The sequence below is a fragment of the Palaemon carinicauda genome, chromosome 40, assembly GCF_036898095.1.
Source record: "Palaemon carinicauda isolate YSFRI2023 chromosome 40, ASM3689809v2, whole genome shotgun sequence".
NCBI classification, from domain to species: Eukaryota; Metazoa; Arthropoda; class Malacostraca; order Decapoda; family Palaemonidae; genus Palaemon; species Palaemon carinicauda.
Genome location: NC_090764.1, coordinates 53,036,466 through 53,049,429, shown reverse-complemented (window position 1 = coordinate 53,049,429; position 12,964 = coordinate 53,036,466). Strand labels below are relative to the sequence as shown.

The 12,964-nt window shown below is 33.2% G+C and overlaps 1 protein-coding gene across 1 annotated transcript in view; it reads right to left on the bottom strand.

Moving 5' to 3' along the window:
- Window positions 1-6,540, bottom strand: part of LOC137631911 (4-hydroxyphenylpyruvate dioxygenase-like) — a 55,838-nt gene extending 49,298 nt beyond the window's left edge. Inside the window, exons 1-2 of the mRNA XM_068363914.1 lie at window positions 6,454-6,540; window positions 168-317 (exon numbers count right to left, since the gene is read on the bottom strand). Of these exons, the coding sequence (XP_068220015.1) occupies window positions 168-317; window positions 6,454-6,540 (237 nt within the window). The remainder of the gene's footprint in view (window positions 1-167; window positions 318-6,453) is intronic.
- Between the last annotated feature and the right edge of the window lie 6,424 nt (window positions 6,541-12,964).

Sequence of the window (12,964 nt, the reverse complement as noted above, 5' to 3'; positions counted from 1 at the left end):
TATGTTGGGTGATTCTAAGGCTGGCTCCTGTCTAGAGTTCAAGAAAATTTTCATCATCTACTTTTGATAATTTTGTAATGCAGAATTCTTAATCACTATGTTCATAAGTTACATAGCCTTACCATTTTTCTCAAATGGAGTTGTTATTTGCGAGGCAGAAAGCTAACCAGACACCTTCCTTTGTTGATGCCTATGCCCGATCTGCTGCGTTCAATCACATGTGGGTTAACATGAGGTCCTATAAATTTACTTTTAGTGAACTCACGGACCCTGGGTAATCTACATGACCCGTGGACCCTAGCTATCACTGCCAATTCCTAATAAGGAACACGGTCCCTGTGATTGGCTGAATGCGAGAGGTATGTTGTGTACATTAAGTAACAATTTGGAGTCGAGACTCTGATGTCGGGTGATGTTTGGTTAGCTATCTCCGGGAGAATTAGGTGGGTTCTTACGTAAGGGGGACGGGGGGGGGGGAATCTCTCTCACGTGTCAGAGGATCATCAAGGAATGCATCTGCTTGATGCAAAGCAAAAGGTTAAAAAACTAGAATTTTTTAAGGTTAAGTGAACAATTTCAAGGGAAGATATTCCAGGATTTATCGTTGAATTGAAGACACTATGCCCCTTTTAAATAGTCGCAATTCTTATAAGGAAATGCTATTTTTCTCTTAGAATAGTTTTCTTGGCGTAACGATGACAGATGAGTAGCATGGCAATTCACTGTACCTTATATAGTGAGTGCGTCACGTCTTGGTTATTATTTTCCTCTCAAAATATTATGTATAATTATTATAACAAAATACTTTTAATACCTACACTTAAATTCTAGACCTACACATGTCATCACCATAGCTACCAGTATACTCTTAATACTATTCCTAACACTGGTTTGGTTGACTTTGAAGACAAAACTGAATTTTTAAAGTAAAAATAAAATATATTTTTTTTTACTTTAAGAATTCAGTTTTATTTGTGGTTTACTTTTATGCACATATATATTCATATTTTATAGCATACATTTATAGTTTTTTGTGTTTGCTATATTAATGTGATTAATAAATCCTTACTTACATCTGTATATTAGTCAGTGAGATAAGAAAGTACTAAAATGACAAATAATCCATTATCAGACTAGCATGCAAAAAAATAAAGATTGTTATAGTTGGCAAATAATGTTTGACTTAGTAATCAGTAAGGATTTTACTAATTACACAAAATACTATTTCCATTTCTCGAGATGAACATATTCTGAAGTAAAAAAATAATTATATTTATCCTGAAGTGAATTTAACAATATATCTTGTTTTGAACCTTAAATATTGTATATTTCTTAAATGAAATCATAACTAACTCATCTGCCAAGGGCATTCTTGCGGAAATACCAAATTCCAGTTAAATATTCACTTAATATTAGAGCTGTATTTCTATTCTAATTTTTAATAGGCTTGAAAATCCAGTTTTAAAACCTGTAGAAAACTTACCGTATTTATTTCACAAACCTGGCTCAACAGTTTTATTTATTCAGTGCACAACTGTTCTCTTCGAATTCTAAAAATAAACTAAGTGGATGATATAGTTTCATCCTCTTCATGCTTATTGCACATGTAATGTACGTTATGTTCATCAGAAAAAACCTATCCTTTATAGCCAAGACTTCTTGGCTGTATTTAGATAATATTTCTCTTTATTGGATTAATCCAATATTTGGCAGAATTGATTCACCTTTCACTATGATTAATCCAATACTTGACAGAATTGATTCACCTTTCACCATGATTCATCCATTATTTGGCAGAGTTGATTCAACTTTCACCATGATTAATCCAATACTTGGTAGAATTGATTCACCTTTCACCATGATTCATCCATCATTTGGCAGAATTGATTCACCTTTCACCATGATTCATCCATTATTTGGCAGAGTTGATTCAACTTTCACCATGATTAATCCAATACTTGGCAGAATTGATTCACCTTTCACCATGATTCATCCATTATTTGGCAGAATTAATTCACCTTTCACCATGATTAATCCAATACTCGGCAGAATTGATTCACCTTTCACCATGATTCATCCATCATTTGGCAGAATTGATTCACCTTTCACCATGATTCATCCATTATTTGGCAGAGTTGATTCAACTTTCACCATGATTAATCCAATACTTGACAGAATTGATTCACCTTGCACCATGATTCATCCATTATTTGGCATAATTAATTCACCTTTCACCATGATTAATCCAATACTTGACAGAATTGATTCACCTTGCACCATGATTCATCCATTATTTGGCAGAATTAATTCACCTTTCACCATGATTAATCCAATACTTGGCAGAATTGATTCATCTTTCACCATGATTCATCCATTATTTGGCAGAATTAATTCACCTTTCACCATGATTAATCCAATACTTTGCAGAATTGATTCACCTTGCACCATGATTCATCCATTATTTGGCAGAATTAATTCACCTTTCACCATGATTAATCCAATACTTGACAGAATTGATTCACCTTGCACCATGATTCATCCATTATTTGGCAGAATTAATTCACCTTTCACCATGATTAATCCAATACTTGGCAGAATTGATTCACCTTTCACCATGATTCATCCATTATTTGGCAGAATTAATTCACCTTTCACCATGATTTATCCATTATTTGGCAGAATTGATTCACCTTTCACCATGATTCATCCATTATTTGGCAGAATTAATTCACCTTTCACCATGATTTATCCATTATTTGGCAGAATTGATTCACCTTTCACCATGATTCATCCATTATTTGGCAGAATTAATTCACCTTTCACCATGATTTATCCATTATTTGGCAGAATTGATTCACCTTTCACCATGATTCATCCATTATTTGGCAGAATTAATTCACCTTTCACCATGATTAATCCAATACTTGGCAGAATTGATTCATCTTTCACCATGATTCATCCATTATTTGGCAGAATTAATTCACCTTTCACCATGATTAATCCAATACTTTGCAGAATTGATTCACCTTTCACCATGATTCATCCATTATTTGGCAGAATTGATTCACCTTTCACCATGATTTATCCATTATTTGGCAGAATTGATTCACCTTTCACCATGATTCATCCATTATTTGGCAGAATTAATTCACCTATCACCATGATTTATCCATTATTTGGCAGAATTGATTCACCTTTCACCATGATTCATCCATTATTTGGCAGAATTAATTCACCTTTCACCATGATTTATCCATTATTTGGCAGAATTGATTCACCTTTCACCATGATTCATCCATTATTTGGCAGAATTAATTCACCTTTCACCATGATTTATCCATTATTTGGCAGAATTGATTCACCTTTCACCATGATTCATCCATTATTTGGCAGAATTAATTCACCTTTCACCATGATTAATCCAATACTTGGCAGAATTGATTCATCTTTCACCATGATTCATCCATTATTTGGCAGAATTAATTCACCTTTCACCATGATTAATCCAATACTTTGCAGAATTGATTCACCTTTCACCATGATTCATCCATTATTTGGCAGAATTAATTCACCTTTCACCATGATTTATCCATTATTTGGCAGAATTGATTCACCTTTCACCATGATTCATCCATTATTTGGCAGAATTAATTCACCTTTCACCATGATTAATCCAATACTTGGCAGAATTGATTCATCTTTCACCATGATTCATCCATTATTTGGCAGAATTAATTCACCTTTCACCATGATTAATCCAATACTTTGCAGAATTGATTAACCTTTCACCATGATTCATCCATTATTTGGCAGAATTAATTCACCTTTCACCATGATTTATCCATTATTTGGCAGAATTGATTCACCTTTCACCATGATTCATCCATTATTTGGCAGAATTAATTCACCTTTCACCATGATTAATCCAATACTTGGCAGAATTGATTCATCTTTCACCATGATTCATCCATTATTTGGCAGAATTAATTCACCTTTCACCATGATTAATCCAATACTTGGCAGAATTGATTCACCTTTCACCATGATTCATCCATTATTTGGCAGAATTAATTCACCTTTCACCATGATTTATCCATTATTTGGCAGAATTGATTCACCTTTCACCATGATTCATCCATTATTTGGCAGAATTAATTCACCTTTCACCATGATTTATCCATTATTTGGCAGAATTGATTCACCTTTCACCATGATTCATCCATTATTTGGCAGAATTAATTCACCTTTCACCATGATTTATCCATTATTTGGCAGAATTGATTCACCTTTCACCATGATTCATCCATCATTTGGCAGAATTAATTCACCTTTCACCATGATTAATCCAATACTTTGCAGAATTGATTCACCTTTCACCATGATTCATCCATCATTTGGCAGAATTAATTCACCTTTCACCATGATTAATCCAATACTTTGCAGAATTGATTCACCTTTCACCATGATTCATCCATCATTTGGCAGAATTAATTCACCTTTCACCATGATTAATCCAATACGTGGCAGAATTGATTCATCTTTCACCATGATTCATCCATTATTTGGCAGAATTAATTCACCTTTCACCATGATTAATCCAATACTTGGCAGAATTGATTCACCTTTCACCATGATTCATCCATCATTTGGCAGAATTAATTCACCTATCACCATGATTTATCCATTATTTGGCAGAATTGATTCACCTTTCACCATGATTAATCCATCATTTGGCAGAATTAATTCACCTTTCACCATGATTCATCCATCATTTGGCAGAATTGATTCACCTTTCACCATGATTCATCCATCATTTGGCAGAATTAATTCACCTTTCACCATGATTTATCCATTATTTGGCAGAATTGATTCACCTTTCACCATGATTCATCCATTATTTGGCAGAATTAATTCACCTTTCACCATGATTTATCCATTATTTGGCAGAATTGATTAACCTTTCACCATGATTCATCCATCATTTGGCAGAATTAATTCACCTTTCAACATGATTTATCCATTATTTGGCAGAATTGATTCACCTTTCACCATGATTCATCCATCATTTGGCAGAATTAATTCACCTTTCACCATGATTAATCCAATACTTTGCAGAATTGATTCACCTTTCACCATGATTCATCCATCATTTGGCAGAATTAATTCACCTTTCACCATGATTAATCCAATACTTTGCAGAATTGATTCACCTTTCACCATGATTCATCCATCATTTGGCAGAATTAATTCACCTTTCACCATGATTAATCCAATACGTGGCAGAATTGATTCATCTTTCACCATGATTCATCCATTATTTGGCAGAATTAATTCACCTTTCACCATGATTAATCCAATACTTGGCAGAATTGATTCATCTTTCACCATGATTCATCCATTATTTGGCAGAATTAATTCACCTTTCACCATGATTAATCCAATACTTGGCAGAATTGATTCATCTTTCACCATGATTCATCCATTATTTGGCAGAATTAATTCACCTTTCACCATGATTAATCCAATACTTTGCAGAATTAATTCACCTTTCACCATGATTTATCCATTATTTGGCAGAATTGATTCACCTTTCACCATGATTCATCCATTATTTGGCAGAATTAATTCACCTTTCACCATGATTTATCCATTATTTGGCAGAATTAATTCACCTTTCACCATGATTCATCCATTATTTGGCAGAATTGATTCAACTTTCACCATGTAACAATCAATATATATTGATTATAGCAAAGGATATGTCTTTATTTGTATTACAGAATGAAACAAAGTTATTATTCATGACATGGAGTGCTAAAAATGGAGTATTCGTTGAATCTTTAAATCAGTAAGGAAAGAAAGTCTCAGCTTAGAATGATATGCAGATATTTCACACCTTATTGATCTATTATTGATACTTTTGTAAATGCTGCTAAAAAGCATGCAATTAGCTTTCACAGCTAGATTTATGATGCAACATTCTCCTCGACTCTAGGAGGTACAATTTGTTTTATTAATTCCACTACACTTATATTTTGAGGTGCATTACCTCAAGCATTAGAGGATCCTTAACCTCTATTTTGAGGTGCCTTACTTCTATCATTAGAGACCCTTTGACCTCTATTTTGAGGTGCCATACTTCTATCATTAGAGACCCTTTGACCTCTATTTTGAGGTGCCATACTTCTATCATTGGAGACCCTTTGAACTCTATTTTGAGGTGCCATACTTCTATCATTAGAGACCCTTTGACCTCTATTTTGAGGTGCCATAATTCTATCATTAGAGGCCCTTTGACTTCTATTTTGAGGTTCCATACTTCTATCATTGGCGGTTCTTTGAGCTCTATTTTGATATGCCATACTTCTAGCACTAGAGGTTCTTGACCTCTATTTTGAGATTCCATACTTCTAGGATTAGAGGTTCTTTGACCTTTATTTTGAGGTGCCTTACCTCAAACATTAGGGGTTCTTTGACCTCTATTTTGATATGCTCTGCTTCTAGCATTTGATGTTCTTGATCTCTATTTGAAGATTCCATACTTGAAGGAATAGATGTTCTTTGTCCTCTATTTTGAGGTGCCTTACCTCAAGCATTAAAGAGGATCTTTAACCTCTATTTTGGGGTGCCATACTTCTAGGATTAGAGTTTCTCTAACCTTTATTTTGAGATGCCTTACTTCAAACATTTACGGTTCTTTGACCTCTATTTTGATATGCCCTACTCATTAGATGTTCTTAACCTCTATTTTGAGATTCCATACTCGAAGGATTAAATGTTCTTTGACCTCTATTTTGAGGTGCCTTACCTCAAGCATTAGAGTATCTTTAACCTCTATTTTGAGGTGCCCTACTTCTAGCATGAGATGTTCTTGACCTCTATTTTGAGGTGCCATACTTCAAGGATTAGCTGTTCTTTGTCCTCTATTTTGAGGTGCCTTACCTCAAGCATTAGACGATTAGAGGATCTTTAACCTCTATTTTGAGGTGGCATACTTCTAGGATTAGAGGTTCTTTAACCTTTATTTTGAGGTGCCTTACCTCAAGCATTAGAGGATCTTTAACCTCTATTTGGAGGTGCCATACTACTAGGATTAGAGGTTCTTTAACCTTTATTTTGAGGTGCCTTACCTCAAGCATTAGAGGATCTTTAACCTCTATTTTGAGGTGCCATACTACTAGGATTAGAGGTTCTTTAACCTTTATTTTGAGGTGCCTTACCTCAAGCATTAGAAGATCTTTAACCTCTATTTTACGGTGCCATACTTCTAGTATGAGATGTTCTTGACTTTTATTTTTAGGTGCCATACTTCTAGGATTAGAGGTTCTTTGATTTCGATTTTGAGGTGCCTCAACTTGGGCATTAGAGGCTCTTTAACCTCTATTTTAAGATGTCATAAATACTAGCATTAGAGGTTATATGGCCTCTTTTGGAGGAGCTTTACCTCTAACATTAGAGGCTCTTTGACTTCTATTTTTTTAGCTGTCATACTTCTAGCATTAGAGGTTCTTTGACCTCGATTTTGAAGTGGTTTACATTTAGCATTAGAGGCTCTTTAACCTCTAGTTTTAGGTGTCATACTTTTAGCATTAGAGGCCCTTTGACCTTTATTTTGAGGTGCCATACTTTTAGCATTTACGTTTTTTTACCTCTATTTTGATGCGCCATACTTGTAGCATTAGATGTTCTTGACCTCTATTTTGAGGTGTCATACTTCTAGCATTATAGGTTCTTTGCATAGCATTTATAGACTATGAGAAAGCTTTTGATTGTGTCAAAACCTCAGCAGTATTGAAAGACCTTCAAAGACAAGGAATGGACGAATCTTATGTTAGAACACTTGAAGACAATATACAGGAAGTACAGCGATCCTAAAACTGCTTATAGTGAGAACATTACAAATGAGAAAGGAGTTAGAAAGGGAGACCTCCATCTCTATTAAATTATTCACAGCATGCCTAGAAGAAGTTTTTAAACATTTAGATTGGGAAAATGTAGGAATTCCTTAACAGCTTAAGATTTGCAGACGACATAGTTGTGTTTAGTGAATCGTGGGAGGATTTGCAAAAGATGATAGAAGATTTGAATAGAGGAAGCAGAAATGTAGGACTAAAAATAGATATGAGTAAAACTAAGATAATTTTTAATGAAAATGCAGAGATAACAAAGAAGAGTTATGAATGAACCTTTAGCGATTTTTACAACTTCCTTTTCCTGTTGGCTCTCATACTCTAGTGGCTTTAGGTGACGTGTTGTCTATGCAACATTTTGAAACTGTAATTCTGATTCACCCAAGATTCATCCAGAACACGAGGTTTTGGGAGGCGCACTTCACTTTTTCTCTGTCTCGAAAAAAAAACCTACTGCGATTTGCGGTAACATCACTCCTCGCCATAAGGAATTTGTGGCTAGTAACCTTCGCATATTTATAGCCAATCTTCTGTAAAATCATATGAAGGGAGGTTTTGTTATCACCGAATTTCCTTCAGTTCTTGAACTTTTCGCAGATTCGGGACTTCTCACCGACCACCAACACCACCACCACTATAACATTGCACGTAAGAAAATCCCTTCCGCTTGTCATAGAGTTTAAGTAAATCTTTGTTATAATCATAAACATCGACAGGCATTGTACTCTGTAACTTCATTTACCATATACAGGGAATATAAAGTATTACCTTCAAATATCACATAGAAGGGCATAAAGAAAGAGATTATGTTTGAAGGCTAATTTGGCCCAATCCCATCCTGAACAGACTTCGTGACTCTGAACAGACTATATTACGCTCTTTTGGAATAAAATTAATCTTCTTTTATAAAGCGGCCATAGTATTTTCATGTTATTATACTTGATGTTTTCCAAGTGTATCCTTACATATCGTTCTTAGTCATTTTTATGGAATATACCTAGCATGTTAAAATGCCTTGTTTCCCTTCTATCTTCATTTTCATACCAGTCTAGTTTATCTTTCTATGATCCAATTCCCACAACGAATGTTTTCGTTTATTCAAGTTTCACTCCATTTTCTTCTTCATATTTATTGATAATAATTCGCAAAATTTCCTCAACACCTTTTAACTTATTCAAAATAACAGTGCTATCATCAGTGAAGCCAACTACAATAGTTGCTAACCCATTTGGAAGGTCTGGATACAAATTCCTTAACCTAAACTTCAGGCTGACATGCTATGCAAGAGTTCTTGAGCTTCAATAAATAATAATTGATAATGGACAACCATGTACACCAGACTTACTTAAAAGAAAAGTGTCTGATTATGGCATTTTGAAGATATGCAACTTTTGGCATCCTTATAAAGCTTTTTGATTAAGTTCACATAATTTCAAGAGAATTTAAGTTTAAACAACGTTCTGTATCAACCGTGTGTCACACGATCGTACATACTTTATTTTGTGAATATATTGCTTGTATCTTTGCTCTCCCCTCGCACTAAAAAGAACCTGAATAAACATGCCTGTTTTTCTCATCCGTAACGGTGTCGGCTTTGAACATGAAATTTCCTGTTGCATTGAGCTTTTGTACATAAAGGAGAGTGTTTTATAATAAACTCACTCAGTTGCTTTCACCCTCCCTTTGAGTCACAACCTTTATCTCGGCCCGTCACAGTTCCAAAGAGAAAGTGTTGATTAATCCTATCGAATGTTTTGTACCAATCAAGGTATATTAGGGCAGCTGGCATATTCTCATTATTTAGGAAGTATATTTTATCTCTGTAAAGTATTATTATCATTAATTAACCTTCATACGAATATAGAAAATATTGATTTTAACCTGTTTGTTAAAACATTTGCTATAATTTTATAATCTGCATTTAACATAGTTATAGGTCTCTAGTTATCAGGATGACACTACTCTCCATTCTTTGTTACAAGCTTATTTGAGTCATTCGACATTTCAAATTTAGTAAATAAATAAATTTGTACCTTTTGCATATACTTCTATATATTCCTTTTTATTGATATTTTCTTTTGATTGCAACATCGTGTGTTTGAGTGGGTCGTCTACATTTACTTTTTCACAAATGTTATCCTTCTCGAGTATCTCCTTCACCTTTCTTTAGATAGTCTGATTTTTTCATTATAATTCTTCCTTTCCCTCTATCTGGTTTACATATGATGAGGTTTTCATCCTTTCCCAACTTTTTAAAGATTTTTATGTGTCTATGGAAGAATCTAGTTTTGTTTTCAGATTTCTATTTGAAAACTTCCTTCATCCCATATTGTTTTTGCGGTCTACCTTGAAGATTATCTACAAATAATTCAAAAGACAATTGCCACTGAAAATCCTTAACATAAGGAACAAATTCATGATCTATCCCTAAGGATAATAATTCTTTCTCTCTCCTACTGAAGAGCCTATCTGAAAAGTTATACACTGCAATATTTACATACACTGTTGTGGGGTTTATGAAATCCCACTGAAAAAAAAACAACTGCTTTTTGGCATGTATTAACATTAAGGTATCTTTATATTTCTCAACATGTTTTTGTACAAAAGATCGTATATGATTAAAATTTAAAAATTCTAACCTGTTTTTACAAGTATCATGACACTAAAAAACACCCTTGTTGTGTACTTTGGTCTCTCCTTTTCGCTCAAAGATCGTTTGAGGAGTAACGTTGTTTGCCACTCTTTGTAGAAAGACTTCCGATGCAGCGTTTTCTTGTGTAATTTAAAACGCACAAATTTCGGTGCTAAATTATATAAAAGACATTTTTCTAAACTCACTACGACTCTGAGAAAATACGACTAAACAAAACTAAATGTAGCAAGAGAAAAATAGCCATCTAGGTTTTTTTTTCTTTTTTTTTTTACTTTTTTATTATGTGTAGCACATAATAAAAAAGTAAAAAAAGAGAAAAAAAAAACCTAGATGGCTATTTTTCGAATTGCTCAATTGGTTTTTTTTTATTAGTTAACAGTAAACATTTGTATATTTGTATATTGTTCAATATATTCATATTTTTCATAACATGTTGTTTTTGTCTCTGTTATCTATTTGCTGCTAAGGTATTTTTGTCTATTGCGCAATATATGTATTTTGATCATAACCTCTTGGTTATGATCAATATATATATATATATATATATATATATATATATATATATATATATATATATATATATATATATATATATATATATGCATATATTCTTACGAAGCTGGTTTTCATGAAAGTAGAATAATTTATTCATGTATTTTATTTGTGTATCTATGAGATGTATACCCAGCTCTCAAGGTGAGTTCCACTCACTTAGGATTAAGTAAATGTATGTAAATTACATAATACTGTCGTCATTCCTTTTATTGTATTTTCATTCAGTTCTGTATCCGTAAATTTAAATAATTTTAAACAATTAAATTCTCATTTCACTTAGTTTTGTTACGAAGTCTTTTGTTATTTTGTTAAAAGGTATGCTGTATGACACACACGCTAGGGATTGCATCATGTTTCCACGTGGTTGGAAGATGCATGAAGATTCGAGACTAAAAATTATTCTTCTCTTTAATGTTACAAGAGGAGGCGGGTGGAGTTAGCTGAGAGAGTTGCCTCGCAAGCGACGATAGTACCCTACTTCCATAATGCCAAGTTGTCAACAATGCCGCTACACCATGCCCCCATGCTTCCAGAAAGCCGAACTGAAAGATTCTGGAGTGAATTAAGTTAATATATAAGGACCTAGCAATGCATCCCACAAGATTAGTGCTTCCGCCAGCTTCTATCCAGCCACTTTGTGCATAATGTCTCCTCTCAAATATGCATAGTGTTTCCTCTCAAACGTGAATAGGGATTTCTCTCCAACGTATACCCTGTATAGTGAGAATCAAACATTAGTGATATTAATATGCGATTAATTCAAAAGTGAAGTGTGTTAATGTAAGTACATTTTATATGGTAAATATTTTTTGCCTGGCCATGTGAGGTTTGGTTAAAAAGTAAGCTGTATTTATTTTTGCTTTACCGTTCGGCAAACTTGAGTGAGCCAAAAGACGTGAGAGTATCAGTTAAGTTTATGTAAGTGTAATTCTGATCTATTTTCTATAAGTGTAAAAGTGTCATTTATTCCTTAATTGTCAAAATTGAATATTTTTATAAATTAATTTCTAGTGAAACAAGTGATTGTATAATCTTTTAAAGTATAATTTTTGTGTAAGTCTAAGGTCTAGTCCAGATTTAATATTTTGAGTGATTTATTTTTAGTGTTAATTTTTTCTTTTAATTTGTTATATTTTAGAGAATATATTTAGTTTAGTAAATTGTGTATTATTTCGATTACCAACACTCATCTCAGTGCTTTGCTCGTGTCCCCTGACTAAGAACTGAAGTAAGAGGATTTAAGAATATTTCCCGTTAAAAGCAAGGTAATCACCCAGTTTTATTTTGAGTGTAAAGTAAGAGACCTTTTAGATATTCATTGTTCATATATATCATCGTCTGGGAGTTGCATATTATTCTCAGTGTTCGGAGGTTTTCTATTGTGTATCAAATTATGTAATATAAAGTAGGTGAGTATTGGAGTTCGGAAATTTACGTAATTTGTTAGTCAAATTAATAATATACTGTGTACATATATACACACACACACACACACACACATATATATATATATATATATATATATATATATATATATATATATATATATATATATATATATATGTATATATATATATATATATATATATATATATATATATATATATATATATATTATACGATGGCTCCCGGTCTGGGCATCAAAAATATATTATATGATATGATGATCCAGTGTCTGGGAACCAAAATATAATATTGTATATATTAAGACTGGTAAGCTATACAACCTCTCGAGTTCCAAACTCACCTGTTTGTTTTTACAATAAATCTGTTACACTTGAAAATATTAACTCCCGAGCTCTAAGACAGTTATATAACTCCCAGACAGCAATATACAAAACATTGA